The sequence below is a fragment of the Conger conger genome, chromosome 6 (assembly GCF_963514075.1).
Source record: "Conger conger chromosome 6, fConCon1.1, whole genome shotgun sequence".
Taxonomy (NCBI): Eukaryota; Metazoa; Chordata; class Actinopteri; order Anguilliformes; family Congridae; genus Conger; species Conger conger.
Window position 1 is genome coordinate 17,078,415 of NC_083765.1, and position 23,555 is coordinate 17,101,969.

The window sequence follows — 23,555 nt, forward strand, 5'->3', positions numbered from 1 at the left end:
ATGCTTTTCCACAGATAATGTTAATAATGTTTTCTCACGTCAGTTTTTTCGTAGGAGCCGTTTGTTATTTCAGCAAACTCGTCGTGACAGGGGCGACATTCTGCATTTCCGTGTTTTTGTTACCTCACACCGTAGCCACCCTGTCAGTTTGTTCACTCCATTCATTCATTTCACCAGTGTTTCACTTCCTGACTGTTTCCTGTTACCACATCCCACTCATCCCACTCATCTCCTCCTTTTCGTCACTTCAAAAATGCCAATTCTTTACCAAACTAGATCTTCACAAAGCTTACCACTTGGTCTGCATCCGCGAGGGCGAATTCCATCAACCTTCCATCCAGTCTCTCGGCTTTGTCGTCTCCAGGGGGCAGCTGTAGCTAATTGGCCCTCTCCTACCAACCGCAAGGAACTCCAATGCTTCCTGGGGTTTGCCAATTTCTACAGGTAATTCACACGAAATTATAGCTCCGTCACCGCTCCCGTCTGCCTTGATATCAAGCAAGATCACCTTCTGCTGGACACCCGCTGCCGACTCCGCTTTCTACAAATGAATGTAGTTCATCCATTACACTGTCACTCAGATGAACAGAAAGTTCCCTGGCCTGCTCTTGGCAGTGCAGTGAACATGCTTATCCTGCTGTTCTATTGACAGATTTATAGCAAATAGAAAATACGATGAAAATCATTTATATACTTAAATGTACTTAAAAAAAAATCATCTCAAATAGAGCCTTGAAATATTGCATTGTATCTGGTGGTACCCCCATAGTGTTTTGTAGCAGTCTCTCTTATGGGATATTGTTGAAACGAGTACAGATAGAAAAAATGATTCAACTATACAATGCTACACTGAAGGGGTTAATCAGTGCGACAACGTGTATGTTCGCAGACAATGAAGGGCTTGGGTCTCTACGGGCAAACAAAGCTCTTAAGCTCAATCGCCCAAGTAAAACAAACAGTTTTGAGAACCGCTGCAGGTCACATAAAATACTTTCTATCCATTGATGAAGGATCAAGAAAGTTTATTCCAGTTTCCATTCAGCCTAATTTTCCTCTGTGTGTGTTTTCTGTTTATAGGGCCCCCCTAAAGTCTTATAAATATGTCTGACTGGTTTTAATGAGTCATCTAATGCGGGAAGTGGAGTCAAACACGGGTAAGAAGTGCTTGTTCTACATACAGAAGGAACTATAGGGGTATTGTCAGCTTTATTTGAGAGGAAGAGAAGTCACCACAGATTCTGTTTGGCTGTCGGCATGTCATATTCCTGATTCTTATTCTTGGCCAGATAAAAACACTGACCACTGAATTTTCATATCTAGTGAAAAACAAGAGCAGATCACTAGGTGCTCAAATAAAAGACTGAGGAGCTCTGGGGAAAACAAGGTTCTCATTGAACAGAGGGAAACTAAAAGGTGAAAAAAGGTGAAAGTAGAACTGGGATGAGTTCAATAAGGTCCAAGGCATTCTCGTAGAGGAAAGAGTCAAAATACCTTTATTGAAATGGTATATCCATGAGGATTAAGCAAAAAACATGTTTGGCCTAAACCCCTTGGCATCAGATGTTCTAAATTTAATTCTCATGGATATACCATATCAATAAATATTTTAACTCAACTCCATCCCCTGTGAGACTACCTTGAACCTCATTGAAGTAAGCCAAGTGACTCGGCTCTGGCACCCTTTGTGTTCTTTCTGAGAATGTTTTATCTGTTTCCATCCTTAGCTGAGCTTGAGCGATGTGTCACATTTTGCTTTTATCTCCAAATCATGTCAGTCTTATTTAGAAATAATTATTTCATGTGGATTCCTGATAGAAGGTGATGTGCTGTTCAAATCTGAATCAAAATAAGAAGAACAATATTAGGGCACAGAATATAATAATTATGAGACAAGCTAATATAAATATCAAACTGTGCTGTTCAAGTTGTGGTCCACTGCATCATTGCCATTCATTCTTACAGAAATGTATGATAGACAAAAGGTATGCATTTTGGCCCTCTATTCTTAAAATAATGATGCACAGGTATTATATATCATTCATATCTGATTATAGTGTTTTTGTAGCTGATTATAATATATTTAATAATTATTTATATGGCTTATTTTGCCCTCTTAAAGTGGTGTTTCTGGCAAATTTGGAATGCAGAACTCATTGTTGCAAAGAGGCTCAGGATTTAAAAACTTAAATTAAATGAAAATTTAAATACTAAATAATAATATAGACCAAATTTCTATATTTCAGGGACTGTGTTTATGTATTGTATTTATTGTAATGATTGAATGTTTTGTTACGTATTTGTGTTTTCTTTTTTTCCCCTCCCTCATGATGTGTGTGTGTGTGTGTGTGTGTGTGTGTTTCCACACGCATGCACCTACAGAACACCTGATTTTAGTTCTGTAAAAATCCTGGGCTGCACACATGAGTGTGTGTCTCCAGTCTGCAGGAGCTGCGCTCGTATTTACTCTCTGTTTCCAGTGTTTGAGTTAGATTTGCTTTCTTCCACAGGGTTAATTACCTTTTTTTTTGTTACTTCTTGTCTTGTTTTTGCTTATAGTGCTGAACTTTGGTGCTGTAATTTTTTTTGCCATTCACATGTCATACATGATAGCAAATCAACAGCAGTCAGGTCCTCCTTCCAGCAGTGGTATTTCTGCCAGTAAAAAAGTGTAGATTTGAATGATCACACAGAAAAAAAGACACCCCATTCTTTTCAGCTTCACCTACTTGGCTTATAAGCAAGCAACGGTATTATAGTCATTACATGTGACAAACTTTGTTATTAATGCCATTATAGCATATAATATAATGCCCATGTCCATATATTTAGCATGGGGAGACACAATGCTATCTCATAAATCAGGCTAGCATTTGTATTGTTTGTAATGAACATGAGAACAGCAGTAGCCTAGCAGTCACAAGCAGTCTGTGTCCGATCCAGTAACAAACTCAGGGTGATCTGACTGACTATCACACCTGACATTCTTCCATTTGTCACCTCCCTTGTCAACTCCTCCCTGTCTTCTGGCTGTTTTCCAGCATCCTCCAAGAGGGCCCACATCACTCCGCTGCACAAGCCTACTCTGGATCCCTCCATCATCCAAAACTACCGCCCGGTATCTCTTCTTCCTTTTCTTTCTAAAACCATAGAATGAGCCGCTTCTACTCAACTTTCTTCTTTCTTTTCTAACAAAAACCTGCTAGACCCCCATCAGTCTGGCTTCAGATCAGAAATGCTAATTCATGTTCTGTCTTGTTTTTCTCTTGGCTGGCCTCCCAGCGTCCGCCATCAGACCCCTCCAACTTATCCAGAATGCAGCAGCTCGTCTGGTCTTTGACCTCCCCAAATACTCACACGTCACCCCCCTGCTTACTTCCCTCCACTGGCTGCCTGTCATGGCTCGAATCAAATTCAAAACATTGGTGCTAGCCTTCCAAGCAGTTAAGGGGTCTTCCCCAGCTTACCTACAAAAAATCATCAGACCCTACACCCCTGCCAGACCTCTTTGTTCAGCCTCCACATGCCGCTTGGCACCTCGCCCTCTCCGAACCTCCACCTCACGTTCACGACTACTGTCTGCTCTGGCTCCACAGTGGTGGAACGAACTCCCCGTTGAGGTCAGAACTGTAGAATCTCTCCCCACCTTCAAGCGCAAACTGAAGACGCACCTCTTCCAGCAGCACCTCTCCCCGTCCCTCCCTACCTCCCTGTGAACCTTAATTTGTGATTTACTTTGTGTATCTGTATTTTTAGTTGGCTAGGTAAGCAGTGTTTGGATAGTTAAGTTTGGTCACTTTTGCTTTGGTTGTTTGTTTAAAAAAATAAAATAAAATTCAAATAGGCCCTGGTCCTTATCTTTGTTGTACATTACATTTACATTACATTATTAGCATTTGGCAGACGCTCTTATCCAGAGCGACGTACAACAAAGTGCATATCCATAACCAGGGATAAGTTCGCTACAGGTAGCAGTAGCAGTTGAAATTGTACTTCCCTCTAGGGTCTTCCAGCGCACTTATCCCTGGTTAAGGGTATGCACTTTGTTGTATGTCGCTCTGGATAAGAGCGTCTGCCAAATGCCATTAATGTAATGTAATGTAATCTGTGCAGCATTCTATAGCTCACAGCGTTCCATACACTTCTAAATAATCTGCAATCTGGATATAGGCTATTTGTATTAGGCCTACAGATAAAAACTAGTTGCAAAGTACAACTCTCCCTCTTTCTATCAACACCATTGACAAGAAAATCACACCACACACCTTGTAGGTAAATAGGCATACACACTACAAGTAAATACTGTTTACTAGCAGCAGCTTGTAACCGCTACTGCTAAATGGCGGCGGGGAATGAGATATTCTGTAGAGAGTTAAGTATTTGTATAACTGTATACCAGAGGAGGCTTCTCTTAGACAACAGGTGAAGCAGAACATGCATATCATACATAACACATTTTTCTTGAATTTTAAATTATCTTAACCATGACTGTTACCTTTGTGATTTTGCCTCTGTTCAAAATCATGTCTGCTTCGTGAAAACAGCGCTCCTGGTCGTCACGCATTTTTGCTTCACTCGGCCTACATACTTCAATGAGATACCTTATAAAGCATAAAAGGCATTGATTGGATATTTGAGGCGTTTATGAGGCGTTTTTAAGCGCACCCGTGAAGCGTGCTTCACTCAGGTCTTCTAATCATGCATGCATTGTGCTCGTTCTCGACATGATGATTGACATAAAGTCTAACCAATCAGAATATCACAGTTCAACTCAGTAGGCACTTGCTCCACCATTTGGATCTCTTGGGTTGTGAAGGGCTTGTGTCTATTGTATTGAGAAATGAGATCGAGAGAGATAGTAAAGTAATTATTATAGCAATTGTTGAGGTTGAGGCGTTGTCTGTGTTGCATATATTATTGTAAATAGCTGAGCTTAGATTTTTTATTATTGAATGTTATTCATTGTTGTTACTAGCATTTTGAAATTCAAAGACCAAATGTCTAGACTCTAGAGAAAGACTTTAGCTAGCTAGCTAGACGTTAATGTTAGCTAACGAATTTGACTGCATTAATTTCATTTGGATTTTAGAATTGGAAGAAAATAGCATCTGCGAGTGTGAGTGAAGTTAAAACATCCTTGGCTAAAGAGCACATTCTGGTAAAAGGTGATAAATGAATGCCATTTTCTGGTGGTCGAATACTGAGCCTACTTCAAACTTAACTTACTGTGTTCCGAACAGAACGGTAGTTTTTCTCCTGAGGGATGTGGTTTATGATCATGGTTTCTTATTGGCTAATAGGTAAAACACTTAATTATAGAACATTGTTCGCTCACACCTATTTACGATGTTACGACGACAGCACCCGAAACTACTACAGTTTTGCTCTCTGTTATGCAGAAAAACCTCTATTACATCTTAATCTGGTTAGTTTTAAAGTTAAAGGTACAATAGGTGATTTCGGACTCCTAATGCGGTCAAGAGAGGAATTGCAACAACAAACAACATCAGACCACAACACTGTTTAAGCTTCCCACAGTCTATGAATATAAAGCGTTATTATACAGTTCAATTAGCTGCCTATATAACTAAGATATGATGGTCCACCACCACGATGCAACTGTAACTTAGAAATAAAAGTTTAGCTAAATACAGATTATTGAACATGTAAAGAGACAAAATGAACGTGTAGCTGCCCAAATTGCACTCCATACAACTCTATACTATTGCTTATCTAGTTAAAAAAAAAACAATACCAGCTATTAGCTATTACTAATTAGCTTCCTGAATTTACAAATATCCACCTGAAGCACAGTGCTTGTGCAATCGCGACTATGTTCGTATTGGCTATATTTTATCGCAAGTGGATATTTGTAAATTCGTCAAGCTAACTACAGCTAATTTGCCAATAACAAACTGGTTTGGTTTTAGATATATAGTATTCACTTGGATAGTAAGCAATAGTATACAGAGTTTCAGTGATCGCTTGTCTGGAGTGCAATTTGGGCACAATGTTGTACAATGTTTTGATACAGATTGCCGGCCCGACAAATGTACACTTTGAAACACAATTTAAGGACTATAAGCACAGGCAGAGGGTGAGTCAACATGTCAGTGAGCTTTTTTCAATGATAGGAAGGGATTTACAATGGACTTGTAACAATGTTTCAACACAAAAGTCGGACCTATTGTACCTTTCATTAAAAATGAATAGCGTCTATATAAAACGATGTGTGTACGTGCGTGAACAATTTTACAAGGAACACTTTTGGCTCAGATGGATAAGCCTGCCCGGTTCGTAGTCTGCCGTTAGCAACAGCTTCCCCACCACACTGTCACTGGGAGTAGGCTAATTTTGTATTTTTCCTAATGAACGTTACACCGTTTGTAACATCGTGAGCTAACTTGGTGTTTGGGTATGGTGCAGGAGCATTACACAAAATATAATATTATACAAAGGTTCTCCTTTATGAAGAACACATAGCGATAACAAATGTGAATTATTTTATCTTATTAATTGAAAATTCCATTACAATTGATCTGTGAAAGTAAAATTAATCAGAGCAGTGACCAACAAATACATGTTTGCACTGTGAAAAATTAAGACTGATGTTCGTAGTGTTAAATATAATATTCACTAGAAGGTTATGATGGCATTTGAAATGGCGTTACACTGTAGAGGGAATTGATAAATGGTAGTAAGTTTAGTTTGTGCAGAACAAGACTTTAATCTAATTTATACTTAGTTATTTACATGGCAGCATATTATTAATTATTTTGATGAAAGTCCCAACAATAAATATAAAAGCACTTTATATCTTTATATATCTTTGTTTAATCCATTAATTGAATTTGGACAAAAATGAATAATTGTGTATAGGCCCATATACATCACCTTGGTCTTGCATAGAACCCAGCTTATATAAATTCAAGTGATCTGAGAATACGATTGTTAACCTGTTCAGTTGAGGATTCAACAGGAAACAAGGAATATTGACAACTGGAAGAATTGTTTTGTGTACAGCGAGAACATGGCAGATGTCAGATAAGAGAATGAGTTGTCAGTTCTCTTTCTCAAATCAAATCATGCTTACTCAGTACGGGGCTCTGGGTGGTGTTCTAAAGAATGCATTGAACTTGAGATAGGAGGAATCACGTGTGTCGGGTGAAGTATGTGTCTGTGGGATTTGTGGTATGTAGTGGTGAATTTTCTTCTGCGTAGGTTGCTTTCAGGCTTGATTTCTGTGTTCTTTTTATAATCTGTAAGATGACTAATTTTATAAACAATGATACACATATAACAGTGTGTACAGCCTTGTGCACAATAAATGAAACTGATTATGCATTAATGTCTTTAGAATGTATGGATTAAGCCCTTTTCTTTGGATAGCCAGGCGAGCAGGCAGGCCTTAATGGCATAATTCCTCGGGATTCCTTGGGGGTGAGACTGGTCAGATTTCAATCAGGTCTGTAATTTTGTGATATAACACTCATACATTCAAGGGCAAGCAGGGCAACCTAAGCCGGTAAGCTCAGTTTTGCTGTGTACTCTAACGCTATGAGAAAACATAAACATACCCTCCTGCCAAACAGGCGCCGGGCACTGCACGTGCATCAGTGCATGAGCCAAAGTAGTCAGCAGACATAATCAACAAGCCCTGTGGGTCTTTCCTAGCTTTCTTCTTTTTCATTTGATCTCTAACCATCTAAAACATTAATTCCTTTTCCAAGAGTACATTAACGCAAGGGAAAAATGACATATTTAAATATAAATTATTAATGTGAAATATGAATGTAAATGTTAATTGTAAATGTAAATGTTAAATGTGGAAATTAAATGTTTGGTATATATGCTAACTGGCATCTGATTTCTAACCATGAGCCATGACACCACATGGTAGTTAGAGATGGTCAGTATTTTAAATGCATGTCATGAAAAATGTTTATATGCACAGTACTTAATATGTGATGCAGTACAGGCCATCTCTTTTCTATGGTTTATGTCTGTAGCAAAAGAGCTGAAGGAAAATTGGGTTGAAGATGGATAGGACTTAAAATGGAGAGTTTTTCTAGGAATGTAATTACATTCTGTTGGGGAGGAAGGCTTTTCTTTGGATGAGATAAACAGTCAATGCCACAATACAGCAATGGGAATGTTGTGATACCAGTTGTGATATCATACTGGGGCCTGTTCAGCAAAGCAGGATTGCTGAATTAGCCAGATCATGAAGTAAAACCTGGAACAGCTCAGTTCCAGACATGTTCCAGTCTGGGTTTTACTCAATAAAGTTATCTTGCTAACACAGTAATCCTGCTTTGCGGAACAGGCCCCAGATGTGATGTGAAACCAAACTTTATGTTTGTGATTAAGAACATTTGAACATTCATTGGGCTTTCAGCTCTCTGAATTCTAGGGTGTTTCCTCCTTCAAAGTGGCCATGAAAGATGAGACATACTGCATACAGGCTCTTGCTATTTGCTGGGACGACTACATTTCTCTTTCCTGCACAGGACAAAACATAAGCAATCTATTACACATGGGATTATTCAATCCTGGGTATAACTATGTAGGAACCAGAGGAAATTCCATTCATGGAAACTATTATTTTCAAAATATCTCTATACCATACCCAAGATACTATCATAAAGGAAGTTTCCATCCTGAAAATGTGTACATAAAACATCCTGAAATAGTCCCTCATTTGGCATGTCCTTCTTTCAACGGGTCATTCAGATATCAACATAAATACTGCATCAAGTTGACTTCTGTAGTCTCCAGTGCTCCATGTTAATTCCCATGTGAAAACACCCCCACCTGCTGAGCAACCTTTAGAAACATTTATGAATTACCACTTTATCACCATCACACTGCTATTGTCATATTCGGCACTATTCAGTATTCACCATGTTGACAGTCCAAAGCAAGTTCTCTCTGCTATTGGAAATGACAGACAAGCCTGTGATTTCATTACTCCTCGGCAACCATAAACCCTGCACTGTTTTTCCCTCTTCATAAGATTTGAGAAATAATGTCTCTTTTATTAACTAAAGATGATTTAACTTTGAAGGTACTTATAAGTGCTTAACAAAGACTAACAATACATCATGTTTTATTACCTCCCAGTCAAATAACTGCCTGCAGCTCAGGGATGAGTGATGTGCAACCACTCCCCAGAAAATATGAAATCATCCTGCCTCTTCTCATCACAGTAAACTGAGTATTATTGCTCATATACAAAATACAGGTACACAAATAAGTACAAATGACACTATTTATTATTGGGCACTGGCGAGAAGGAGACAGTCTCAGTGCACAGCAATAGCTTCTTCACCTTCCAGACAATAATCCAAACGCCAATGAGCGTTAACATTTCTATTTTTAAAAGCATTCTTATTTTACAGCATTTTTTTAACCTGCCTAAAACCTTTGCACAGAACTGTATATGTATCTATTCACACCCTTTGTATCAAAATTGGGTTAAGGGTATTCCATTTCCTTGAGCAATCGGAAAATATGTCAACAAGGTCCATCTACGTACCGGTGTTCAGTTGCATGATTGTAATACGTAAATATCACTGATTGTGATCAGTTACAACTGAAAAAGGAGATAAGATTAGTCACGCTCTTATGAAGACCAAGGGCCTGCCTGTGGAATTCTGAGATACAGCCATTCGGAGCCAAAAGCAGATTAGCAAAGCTTTCAACCTTCCTAGAAGCACCATTATCACCACCGTCATAAAATGTAAAAAGGCACAACTCAGGCACAACCGTGTTCAGGCTTCCCTACCAAAATGAGAAACCATGAGAAAGCAATAGTCCGAGAAGTGACCAGGAGCTGAATACTTTTGTAGATGAGAAATGTGACTGATTCTGCCAGTAATCCACAGGGAAGTAGGCATTCCAAAAAAAAATTGTTAGCACCCTCTAGTGGAATAATTGTTGTCTTTTTGAACAGTGTATTCTCTGAATACTTTGGCCTTATATCTCGAGGTTTTGTTGATTGTACAAAAAAAAAACTTGGGCTGAAAGTTGAATGTTGAAATGCAAGGAGTAAGGGGTGTTAAATATGATATAAAATGTTAAAATTGAATATTACTTTTTATCCAACATTTAACCAATAATCACACCCACCCCCTTATTCATGAGGTTTTAAATGAAATGCTTACAAGTCTACCGCAAACATTTTATGTTCATAATCATGCAAGATGCCAAAATACTTAATTTCAAGATTAACAATATGTTTGGACAGCGTCATACATCGATGATTTTAAAATGATGTTATACAAAGTACATAACATTCTCTCCAATGAGATAATGACTTGCTATTGGAAACCAATGTTGCTTTATTTTTGTACAAAGTGCAATGTAATTTTTCTTTTAATTAACATGACATGTAGTGACACCAAACAGTTACAGGTGTTAAAGGCACAGTGAATGAATGGACACTGAGTGAAGCCTGCAGACCACTGTAATGTTGCAACAACAGAATCAAATTTGGAATGCAAAAGTAATAAAACACAAAGACATCAATAAAGATGCAGTGGAAGTAATAATGGATTTGGTCTCAGTTGAGCTGATGGACAGGTGTGCGTCCGTGCATAAGCCACTGGTGAGAACAGCTGGGGCGCTGTGCTGTGATACTTCATAGAAGTCGAGGGACACATGGCTGTTTCCTAAGACTGGAGTACTTCTGGAGTACTTCTGGAGTACTTCTGGAGTGTGCGTCCGCACGGCAGGCTCTCAGGGCTCCGTGCCCTCCGCCCCGTCGCCGCGGTTGCTTTTGATGAGGCCGTACTGCAGGGCCGTGTCCAGGCAGCGTTGGGCCACCTGTGCGACGGGGCCCTGCTCAGGGGCGCCCCCTTTGGCCAGCACGGAGAGGATCTCCAGCGCCTCGCTCTCCATCAGCTCCTGGGCCAGGCTGCGCTCGGCCTTCATCAGGTTGAGCGCCACGGCCGCCCCGCGGTGCTGCAGGTCCCGGCTCTCGCTCAGGAGCAGAGCCTGCAGGATCTCCAGCCAATGGCTGGTCTGCAACACAGCGCACAACGTCAGCCTCGGGGAGCAAACATCCGCAGCCAGCTTATCCTACCCTAACCGCACTAACACTTTCCACAACAGGTCCTTACTGTAACCCTGGTGTGCGTGTGCATAGTCAAATCACCTTATGTAACCATTTCATTACTCTGGACTCTACGGGCATCTACGCCAGGGATCATGAAATCACGGTCCTGGAGGGCCAAGAACGGCTGTTTTTCCACCCTCCCTTCACCAGGGACCCAGGTGTGAAGACAGTCTACACAGTAGCACTAATTGCTCAGTTCATTACCCAGAGTAAAGGCCAGATTTTATCATCCATACTCTACGCTAAATTTTATCCAAGCATGTGTAAAATTGAGAAATGTAGGAGGAAACTAATAGTGCCCAATTAGTAGATGTGCACTCCATTTTCCCAGTTAGCACATATCCATTTTTGGAGGAAATGCAAAATGGGAGCACTCTACAGACCTGCTGTTGTGATTCATTTTGTCACACATGCATGGACCCCATAAGAACATGTGCTCTAAGTTTCAGCCTTGACCACACAACTCACAAATGTGTGACAGATTTAACTTTCTGAAATGTATGTTAAAAACAGACCCCAGTGAAATACAGCACAGATGTGTTGACAGTACAGTACAGACACTAGTGAAAGTGAGGTGAGGTGTTGTCAGTGCAGTGCAGACAGTGAGGTGAGGTGTTGACAGTGCAGTGCAGACAGTGAGGTGAGGTGTTGTCAGTACAGTACAGACACTAGTGAAAGTGAGGTGAGGTGTTGAGTACAGGGAGGTCTCGAGCCACACTCACAGTTCCAGGGATGCGAGCACACAGCTGTGGCTGCTCAGACGTCAGCATAGCGAGCGTTCCTGCCGCAGCCTTCCTCAGCCGCTCGTCATCCTCCCCGCTGTACAGCACCAGCAGCTTCAGCCGGTCGTTCCCCGTGGCCACAAAGAGCTCCTGGACCTGAGAGAGCAGACCAATCAGAGCCTCTGTGACACATCTGCAGTCACGCCCCTGTGCTGAGGGGCGCTTTAAGGACCAAAGAGCTCCTGGACCTGAGAGAGCAGACCAATCAGTGCCTCTGTGACACATCTGCAGTCACGCCCCTGTGCTGAGGGGCGCTTTAAGGACCAAAGAGCTCCTGGACCTGAGAGAGCAGACCAATCAGAGCCTCTGTGACCCATCTGCAGCCAACGCCCCTGTGCTGAGGGGCTGTTTGAGGACCAGGCAGCTGCATGTCAGTGTATTTAGGGCCGTTTCTGCACAAGTCAGTAGCCAATCAGAGACAAGTATTGATGGGCAATTTTAAGACCAGTACGCAATCAACTGTCATATAGTAGGAAATGTGTGAACCAATCAGCAGCGAATCAGAGGTTCTTGTCTCCCAGTGGTTCTCAGACTTGCGCCTGGTGACCCCTGTGCATGCTGGGTTTTCTTACAGCTTATCATTAAGGCTATTGGACACGTGTGTTTTTAAGTCAGAATTCTTTCCTATAACTTGTTAAAACAATGCAGGTTTGGCCATTTATCATTTGCTTTGTCTTTGAATTCAATATTTGCCAAAAGTGTCCACACACTTCAGTCTTTAAATAGGTCGGTTGATACTTTCCTTTATTTAGTATGTTTCACACGAACAATTATGACTCAGAAAAATTAACAGCTTTTCAGATTTTTGGAATTTGAGCTGTGGTTAGAACAAAAACCAGGATACACAGGAAGCCCTAAGGACCAAGTTAGAGACCCACACTTGTAGCCTGTTGTCATGTAATTATCGGCTCATTTTCACTGGTCCTTACAGAGTAATATTACAATACTTTTGTCATTAAGCACTTTCCATCAACACACTTTCATTACTTTATGAACTGTCTCCATTAAAAAAAGGTTCGCGTGGGGCATCTGGCTCACCTCGGTGCTCAGGACCAAGTTGCACATGCACTCAGTAGCGGCAGCGCGGACGAGGTCATGCTCCTCGAACATGTAGCCCTCCACTTTAGGCACAGCCTTCTCCTTTATGATCTTCTGCCTGTAGGACACACACAGTCAGAGCACACTCCTCCACGGGGACTCGGGGAGGCTCAATTCATATGATGTGGGCAATGCCAAGCGCAGTAGATCTGCAACAGAGAACTTCAATAGAGCCACACAAGAGACTGGCATGTTATCTGCTCCTGATGGTTACAGAACATATCAGTCTCCATTATGTAGCTGTATAGAACATTATCACACAATTATGGCAGTTGTAAGTGCCTGTTACCACAGAATTGCCCACGTGATGTTCTCTGTAGACCATTGAGAATATTGTGAAAGGGTAAAAGAAAGGCCATGAGCCAGGCTGACAGACCTGAGCCTCTCACTGATGCCCGCCAGGTTGGTAAGCGCCATGAGGGCCTCGAAGTTCTGCAGCAGTGTGCAGTCCAGGGCCAGCAGACGGGTCAGGGGCCGCACCACCTCGTACACCTGCAGTCCAGACGGGGTGAGACACACACTGCGTTACACAGCAACACACACACACAGCCCCTGCAACACTACAGGTGTACCCACATCACGGCGTCATGGGAACACAACACTAGAAACTAAACATCAGCACACTTATGAAAGCTCTAAGTAGTGTCAGAAGGTCATTGTGATTGATGGTGCTGTAATTGGCTGGGGCCTCACCCGCTCTCCCGGGAAGGCTATCTCTGGGTTGGACGTAATGGTGATTTTGGCCAGGGCCTGTGCCGCTTTGATCTTCCCCACGTCCGTCCCCTCCGATGCCAGAGGGATTAGAGCCTGGAGAACAAAACACGCACGTATTTAAAAACCATTAAGCACAACACACAACGATGTATGCAGAACAGGTACTGGGCTTTCAACAGGCACCCCAGGGAGAGGCTCTGAGGTGATCATGTGACAATGAATCTCTTACTTTCCCACCACCCTGTGCCACCACTGTGCCCCTGTCCTCCTGTCTGTCCACCACTGCCAAGAACACCCTGCCAAAACACAGAGGGGTGTGTTAGAAAAGCAGAAACGATTAAACAATGACACAATGGAAAGATGAACAAAGGGAACAAAAGACAGCGAAAGCATCAGCAGCCCTTGGTAGTGGCACACCAAGAATTAAATGCAGAATTTAAACCTGATATACACAGCAGGCCACAGTGCCTAGAGCGAAGGAAATGCACACTATTTGTTATTTAGCAGACACTTTTATCCAAAGTGACAGTTGTCTAGGCTAAGGAGGGGACAACCCCCCCTGGAGCAATGTGGGGTTAAGGGCTTTGCTCAAGGACCCAACAACTGTGAGGATCTTATCATGGCTATACTGGGGCTTGAACCCACCAACTTTCAGGGTCCCAGTCACGTGCGCGCTCGTTCTCGACACACACACACACACACACACACACACACACACACACACACACACAGAGGAAATGCACACTAGGCTGCATGTTGAGGGTATAGGATGGGCATTATGCAGTGGGAGATAGAGTGAGTGAAGGTAATAGAGCCTGATGGGACAGACTGTGTCAGGAGAGGGAGTGGTGTGTGCTGCTCTCAGAGGACCCACCTGGACATGCACTCGCGGCAGGAGTCTGTGAGCGCCGGGCTCTCCTGCTTCACCATGCACACCAGCGCTGACACCACCCCGGCCTCCAGCAGCTTGGCCAGCCGCTGCTGCACGAAGGCCGGGGCGTCCTGAAGGACACAGACACATTATATCACATTATAACTCATTACAACGCATTATAACACATTATAACACATTATACCATGGCCACACACATTATACCACATTTCAAAATTATTACACATTATACCATGGCCACACATTATATCACATTATAACACATTATATCACATTATACCATGGCCACACACATTATATCACATTATAACATATTATATCGCATTATACCATGTCCACACACATTATACCACCTTACAAAATTATAACACATTATACCATGGCCACACATTATATCACATTATAACACATTATATCACATTATAGCTCATTATAACTCATTATAACACATTATACCATGGCCACACACATTATAACACATTATACCATGGCCACACATATTATATCACATTATACCATGGCCACTCACATTATACCACATTACAATATTATAACACATTGTACCATGGCCACACACATTATATCACATTATAGCTCATTATAACACATTACACCACATTATAAAATTATAACACATTATACCACGGCGACACATTATATCACATTATACCATGGCCTTGGTCAATAGTCCATTCTGATTGGATGCTAGGTGGTTATTCAATTCCTATAATCATTCAACGTTTGGCAGGTAGTCTAGGTCAAGCCTAATCACCATTCTAAATTCATACACTTCCTGTACTCTAAATTCATACATGAATTCTACAAGGGGAGACCCAAAGCCCAAAGACCCAAAGTGATACAAGTTAAAAGGTTTTTTTGTATTGACTACAACTTTGTCATGCAAATAAAGCTACTTCCATTTAAAAATTGTGAAATGGCTAAATAGTGCGATATAGATGTGCAGTGTGTGGCCCAAGACGATTTCAGCGTAAACAAAAAAAAGTGGACTGGGAATTATAAATAAGAAGTGCCGAATAAGAAACCAATAGAAGCCTTGTTTATAAAAAGATAATTTATGAATCATTTATGAATTATTGTAAAGATAAAAAAAAAAAACTTTGCCATCTGTCTAGCTTCTTCATACTTAACCAACATATGTAACCATAGCAACATGCTGAAACAGTAGCCACCTTAACAGCTTGAAGTAGTTTGTGCAGCAAAAAGTTTTATTTTGAGGGGGAATTCCCCAAAAATATTGATGACACCTGCTTATATTTTAAAACCATGGTATAAGACGAAAAAACACTCCATGGTGGTCATTAAAGGTTTTAAAAGGCTTCGCAACGTGTTTTACAACCCTTTCATGACCACCTCATCGTGGATTATTCCTAACTTACACACACACATGCAGTATACATCAGTGACAGTGCCCAGCGGGAGACCCATGCTCTGTGGAGATGCCGGTCACTCTCAGCCCCTACCTTGGGGTGCTCCTCAGGCACGTGCTGCTTGGCGTACTTGGCCAGCTCTACCATCTGGGGGTCGGGCTTGTCCACGTCGTAGCTGTTGGTGCAGTTGACCAGCGTGGAGCCCACAGCAAACAGCACCGTCTTATCCTCGGACTACACGGACGCAAGAAAACAAAGGCACAGTTACCATCGGTTCCAGCCATAACAGATCATCAGCGGTGGCTTTGAACAGTGTGTGCCGGGAGGACCTTTGCTAACTGGAACATGGCCGACAAGGCGTGGCTGTCTTCGGCCAGCTCCTCCTTCACGTCTGCGTCAAAGGTGAGATACGCCAGGCCCTCCACGGCCCAGCGCCGAGAGTTCTGGGGCAGAGACTCGTTACACAGCCACCTGAGGCAGGAACAGACACAGCAAAGCACTGCCAAGTCAGGGGCTCCCCCTTGTGGCAATAAACACTGTCCTTTAGTGTTCCAATGTGTCACTTAATACTGCTTACTTTAGGGAGCCTCACTTAAATAATATCAATTTATGTGTACTTTTTTCGGTAATCCTTGTCATCGTCAAATTGTGTCTGAAATACACTAACAGACCTTAGGAAGCAGGTATTACATCACTGATTTCCCCAGATTCTGCCGGTAATGAGTTCTGGGAATCTCTGTTAGCCCATATTTATGGCGGAGTTTGAAAGATGAGACAAAAACGAGCGTACTTCCTGCACTGCTTGGCCAATTTCAGCGTTGATCCTTCTGCAAACTGCTTCATGCTAAAGTCAGTCCCTCCTGCTGAGCCCAGCTTACACAAACCCTGCAAAGCAGAGACACACACACACACACACACACACACAAATGTTGAAGAAATGTGCTTATTTTCCACTTCTTCTTACAGTGGGGCAAGATGACTCAAATAGCTGTAGAAGGATGGTATAACCACATCTCCTACATTATTTAAGAAGGTAGGGAATATGCCTCTACCCTACATAACCCGAGAACGTTATGCCGTTTGGTGGGTTTGAGAGCCCCATTACATTACATTAATGGCATTTGGCAGACGCTCTTATCCAGAGCGACGTACAGTTGATTAGACTAAGCAGGAGACAATCCTCCTCTGGATCAATCCATCCCCAGGGTTAAGGGCCTTGCTCAAGGGCCTTGCTCAAGGGCCCAACGGCTGTGCGGATCTTATTGTGGCTACACCGGGATTAGAACCACTGACCTTGCGTGTCCCAGTCATTTACCTTAACCACTACGCTACAGGCCGCCCCACTCACCACTAAAGCACTTCATGCCGTTTGGTGGGTTTGAGAGCCCCACTCACCACTAAAGCACTTTATGCCGTTTGGTGGGTTTGAGAGCCCCACTCACAACTAAAGCACTTTATGCCGTTTGGTGGGTTTGAGAGCCCCACTCACAACTAAAGCACTTTCTGCCGTTTGGTGGGTTTAAGAGCCGCACTCACCACTAAAGCACGCACTCTGATCCTGTCATTCTCGCTCTTCTTGTAGAGGTCTTTGAGCAGCGACACTCCACTGGCAGTGATGAACGAGGCCCTCTTGGCCTTGCCTGCCGCGTGAATGAGAGCCTCTACTGCCACCTGCTGGTGTGTGAGGTCCTGTGAGGCACACAGGGAGATCACGGTGTCCATGACACCTGACATCTCCAGGGCGCGGTTGCCGACATCACTGGGCCCCTGCAGCAGCACTGACACGGTCTGTATGGCCCGCAGCTTACTCTCCATCCCAGAGGAGTCGAAGTGACGCCTGCCCAGGAAACAAGAGATGTCTCTTCACAACAGCACAACAGTACGGAGCTTTCTAGAAGGCTCCATAAAAAGACCTCAATAAATCCATTAACATTTGCCACTTATTCAGCACCCTGCACAGGAACATTAGGTGTTCCATAAAAATGTCAAATGTTTACCAGTTGCAGTGGGACAACTTAGGGAAATTTGATTCAAATATCTAAAACTATTAAACTTTTCCTCTATTTCAACCAATTTTCTTTCGACAGAATATTCTACATTGCAAAAAATATCCAATATAAAAGTCTTTTTACACATTCTTGCAGCCAGTGAACATTGACAAGATAAAAAAAATGTTTTGCATAACATAATATCAAGATCAATATCAATATGTCTACTAAGTGTTAGTTGAAGAATTACTATACTACTATTCCTATTTTGTCATTGGAGTGGGAGAAAGAAAACTGATGAGAGCTCCCACTGCCCATTATTGATTCAAATGACAAAGAGCCTCTACCACAGTATGATTTGAAAACCCCTCTCCTCCCCAAACTCACTGGACATATTCCTCACAGAGACGGTTAAAGTTCTCTCTCTCTCCATCACTCTTCAGGTCATCATAGAGTTTGCTCAGCAGCACGGAGCAGCTCATATGGGTGTTATCAGTGAGGGGAGGTCCATCGGAGAGCTCGGGAACAGTACCTCCAACCTCCAGGATCTTCTTCAGTCCTGGGGAAATCAGGAAACAGCCCAGCTCAAAAGAGAGCACACAGTAACGGTTTTGAGTAGCGCGTGATGACGTCATCCCCCTCACCTTGATCTATCACCCACAGAGTGAGGGAGTTGTCCGGGTCTTTCTGAGACTTGCGGGGGACCTGTTTGACCAGCAGGTTAATGGCACTGTCCCGGCCGGGCCCTGAGACCTTTGACATGGGCAGCATCTCCACAAGGTGCCGCAGCATCGAGCGGAGTTCACGAGACGGCTCTGCAGGGCAAAACAACCATCACATTTCCCAGATCCTACTGCAGCTCAAATCAGTGTCCAACAGTTAATAACAGTCATAACAATAATATAATAATAACTTTATTCGTATTGCGCCTTTCATATATAAAATGCATGAATGAGCTTTACATTAAAGGAAAATAATAAAATAATAAAATAAAATAAAATAAAACAAGATACAAGAAGACAATAAATACAGTAGTAAGAATGAGGACTGGCCACTCCTGCACCTTTAAACAGAGAGCAAGAGCAGTGCGGATAAAACAAGTACTCTACAAAAAGGTCACTTAAACTTGTTATTACTGTAAGGCATCATAAAGGTGATGTTTTTTCTCCAACTGAAGGTAGGTGTACTGTAATGTGACCTGCCTACCTGGAAGAATAGCTTCATCTTTGCCCCGGACCTCCCGCCTCATGCCCTCAGTCAGAGCCTCGAACATCACCTGCAGGAGGTGGTGGGCGGCCAGGGAGACCGCCTCGCCCCCAGAGCCCATCACCACACACAGCCCCTCCATCCCCAGCTCGTTCACAATCACCATGGTCTGCCAGGGAGAGGGGACACGGCAACAGATGCGTTATCCTTCCACACATTTCTGCACCTCCCGTATTGCCGTTAATAGTCAAGCTCGTAGCTGTGGGTGGGCAGTGCCAGGCCCAGTCATATGACAGAGAAAGCGGGACTGTGACCCACTGCGCAAGAGTGGCTGAGCAGTACTCACCCTGGACTGGTGCCCAGTGCAGAGGCCAACCAGAGTCCTGAGAGCTGAGAGCACGACGTCCTCCTGCTGGGCCTGCAGCAGCTTCTGGAGCAGCTTCACCCCGTCGTTCCGGAAGATCTGCTCGGCCCCGGCCTCCTCCCGGGAGAGCACCACCAGGTTCTGAGCCGCCTGCGTGGGGAGAGGGATACTGAAGCCCTACCCCGCCCGCAATGCAGTAAGACTGGAGTCAACCGACACCCGACCTCTTCACTTACCTTCTGCCTGTCCGAGGCTTGTGCAGACGTGTCCAGGAGGACCGTGAACATTTGTTGCACGCGAGCATCCGTAGATGAAAGCTGCGTGGCCTGCAGTAAAGTTCAACACAAGAGAAAAGAAGCCTGTCAATGTGAAAGATTTAAATTAAATCAGATGGCGGTAAACTCTTGTGGATTCAGAAGCTACCTTTTGCTGTATCTGGGCACCGAGTTGTCGGAGCATGTCCTGGAAGGCCTTGTTCTTGGGATCCATGTGCGCGCACTTCTGAACGTCTAAAAATGCCTGGTCCAGCCGGCCCAGTTTCTGCATGGCCTGAGCGCGCCGGAACCGAGCCTTCACATCACCCGCATCTGTGTCTAGTGCTGGACAGGGACGGCGACATGGAGTCAGGGCTCAGGAAATAATGTGCTTATGTAAATTGACATAAGTTTCTTATCATCATACCTTTGGAAGCATCTGCCTCTGCTTTGGTGTAGTCCTCCAGTTTGAGGTAGCACGCAGCTCTGTTGCGGTAGAGGATGGCACTCTCTGACTGATTGTCACATAAATTCAGTGCCTTAGTGTAGCAGCACAGGGCTCCCTCCATATTACCATTCTTGAAGTGGCTGTTTCCCTCCTCCCTCAAGGAAGCAGGCTCCTATATTGGAAGAGTGACAGAGAACATTGGGTCACAGTACTACCAGGATCATTGTGTACTGTAACACACACACACACACACACACACACACACACACACACACACACACACACACACACACACACTCATGAACACAAACAGATGGTAGTTTTCTTCCACATAAATGCAAAAGGCATGCACATAACAGAGACTTAAGACCTCAAGCTTCACTCTACCTGGCTGTTGAAAAACAACATAGCCAGCTTGCAAACAGCTACACAAAGCAACAAAGTTTAGCACACACACACAGTCATGATGCAAAACCGCTTGCAGCAAGGCGATGTAACTTTATCTGATAACATTGTCAGCCGGCTGACGATGCACATATGGTGCCCTGAAGTAAATAATTGAGCGAGCCAATACTGTGGCTAGCGAGCTAACGCTAGTTAACTATAGTAGGTCCAACTCAAATCAACTCACCTTTTCCTTGCCGTTTACATTCATTCTGATGTGCAGCAGGACGCTTTGCGAAGGTCTCACTGTATGTGACGCGCACCGTGACTCCTTTCGGCTACTTTCACGATATTGTCGCAAATACGCTTGTTTCTTTGTTTTACTATCTTATTTGAGCTTTAAATCTGTTTTTAACTATATGGTCTTATTTTATCATGAGAAATTACACCAGAAATCATCCCACCCTCTTTAATGGTAGTACTCCCTTCTTCCTGAAGATGGGTGCAATGTGATGACGTATTTGCGTAGCGCCGCCTCTTCCCGGCGTTCCATAACCATAAAAGGCTACCTTAAGGAGTACGCGCGCTACCTTACTTTATTACACAGCATAGGACTGCTGTGTTTATAATAATTTTTTTATCTGTTTATTTCCAACCTCCGTTAATTTTTTTAAATCGTATTCAGAAATGCCATTCAATATAATATTTTTATTTCACACTGATAAAAGCTTTACGCTGAATCTATTGTCTTATATCTAGTTTCCCTCAATCAAAAGTTACAGCTTTATGGGTATTTGATGTATCTTTTGCCAGGAATTTGATACTTTGAATATTATCAATAATAGAATCCTTTCATCTCACCATACAGTACCGTTTGTTAAATTCCAAGATTTGTCAGATATCTTTTTGCTTTCGTCTGTCAAATTATTTAGAACAACGTGAGCTATGAAAATCATGGTATTCTTAAATAAATAAATTTGATTATTATTATCATCATCCTCATACCGTCTTGTTGCTCATTTCAGGGGGGCCTTCCGGGATCTTGAGATGTAGTAGTGGAGCTAATTCCCTGTTGCTATGGTATCGCTGCCGCTTTTTCTCATGGGGAAATAGGAAATTCTTCACCCATCGAGGGCAGGTGATATACTTCTTCAAAGCTGCTGTCACCGTGAGTCCTCGCAAGCGGCAAAACCACAGGAAATCCGTCACCATCAGGACCAGCACCAGAGACCCATAGAGGAGGACAACCACAAGGGAGAGAGGCCTGCTGCTGGGCAACAAGCACAGTCATCACACACTGGAACTGTTTTCCCCGTCTCTTGGCCACCATATGCGATATCTGTGTGATCAAGAACTAGAAGGGGAGGATTATCATATTTTATCATTAGAATTATGCATCAGTCAACACACACTATTTGTAGAATTATAATTATGTTATTTAATTTCTTCAAATTTACACAAGTACCTATATTTACAAATAAAACTAGAAATATATAATCCTAATTACTATGTAGAGTAAATGTAAATTGTATTAAAATAATAACTACACCCAGAGTACTTACTCTGAGTACTTTTAAAACAAGCTCTAAAAGCCATAACAGAAGTTTATTCCAAAGTGTGACATCTGTTTTAGCAGCTTGATTAATTATTGAGGCTTTACATCAGCTCAAATATCCCTCTTAACAGCATGAAAAACATCCCTTAACAGCAATCACCAAAACTCAATTAAGGTTCTGACTGCTTTCACAGGTTTCAAAGGTATGGTTCCTGTGCGATTAGAACTGACCTGTGAACCAGCTCTGTGGGACTGACTTCTGTTAGGCTAATGTTCATGATATGTTGGAACTGTGATTGGTTGCAGCATTGTTTGAGGCTCTCTCCCTGCCAGCAGCAGTATGATTGCTCTGCGGAGTCTGAGAGACGAGGGCAGTAGAACCCTATGTGATGAACCCCCTGGGGATCCCAGTATCCTTCACAAAGCATAACAGCACGATAGAGACACCCTGAAGAAAGAAGTGAACAATCCAGGGAAGTGCGGTGGATTTGCATGCATATTACCATAACACAACATAAATCTGGATACTACTTCTACTACTGAAGATGTGGCATTTAACACTACAATTATTTTTCATACAACTAATATAACAACTAGTGAATAGTAAGAACCCTGAACATACCAATGAATATATAAATGTTATATTTTCAGCACTGTACAGTATGCCAAATGTACTACTGTACATATAGAAACTGTTGTTTTTCATAATATGCACAACATATCAGACAAGGTAGAAAGGTGAAGGATGTTTTTGAGATGGAATTTCTTTCCTTTGCTAGCGGAAATAAGAGTGACATTCTCCTACAACACACTTTTTTATCATAACATTTTGATGTTTTGAAAAGAGTACCCTGGCACCCTAAATGACAACAGACTGTCAGATAGACAAACAAATGTATTGCAGAGACAATACGTTCATATTTTAAAAAGCAGTGCAAAACACATATTTTAGTTACCTCTTTTTTCAAATGTGATGCCAAATCTTAAATCAGTTGTATGACAACCATTTATTGTATGAAATTCAGAGCATAATTGGAAACTAGGCCATCGGAATACCTTGACATAAATAAAGAAAAGAGAGTATCTTACCTGAAGTAATGATGGTTCCTCGCTATTTTTTGCATGGAGAATACACAGCTACGTCTGTGTTTTACCAGGCACAACTGGCAACGATGCAAAGGAGGAAATGTACCAGTCTTTCCACTGGGAGTACCTGCCTAGAGATCTGCTAAATTGTCATGAGTCTTGCTTCTACTTGCTAATGTAATGATGCTTCTAATTCTCTGAATCAGCAGGTTGGGAGGAGACCTGAAGACACATACATTACTGACCTAAAGCATGGAGAGATGTCCATACTGGAGAGGAC

General features: G+C 42.6%; 1 protein-coding gene across 1 annotated transcript; it reads right to left on the reverse strand.

Moving 5' to 3' along the window:
* Nucleotides 1-10,316: 10,316 nt before the first annotated feature.
* Nucleotides 10,317-21,154, reverse strand: LOC133130720 (protein unc-45 homolog A-like). Its single transcript, XM_061245511.1, has 19 exons — nucleotides 20,882-21,154; nucleotides 20,230-20,422; nucleotides 19,972-20,147; nucleotides 19,785-19,874; nucleotides 19,531-19,698; nucleotides 19,185-19,353; nucleotides 18,623-18,793; nucleotides 18,366-18,537; nucleotides 17,527-17,827; nucleotides 16,781-16,875; nucleotides 16,320-16,461; nucleotides 16,084-16,224; nucleotides 14,585-14,712; nucleotides 13,940-14,006; nucleotides 13,690-13,803; nucleotides 13,373-13,488; nucleotides 12,937-13,054; nucleotides 11,839-11,994; nucleotides 10,317-11,022 (listed from the first exon to the last, which is right to left on the reverse strand). Exons 1-19 carry the CDS (start codon nucleotides 20,903-20,905, stop codon nucleotides 10,738-10,740), a joined length of 2,826 nt encoding a protein of 941 aa, XP_061101495.1. The 5' UTR covers nucleotides 20,906-21,154; the 3' UTR covers nucleotides 10,317-10,737.
* Nucleotides 21,155-23,555: the final 2,401 nt, after the last annotated feature.

Coding starts and splice junctions, on each gene's coding strand:
- LOC133130720 (XM_061245511.1), bottom strand. CDS start 20,905: ATGAATGTAAACGGCAAGGAAAAG. Junction 17,828..18,365: donor CTCTGTGAGGAATATGTCCA/GTGAGTTTGGGG, acceptor TTTCCTGGGCAG/GCGTCACTTCGACTCCTCTG. Junction 11,023..11,838: donor GTGCTCGCATCCCTGGAACT/GTGAGTGTGGCT, acceptor GCTGTGTTGCAG/ACCAGCCATTGGCTGGAGAT.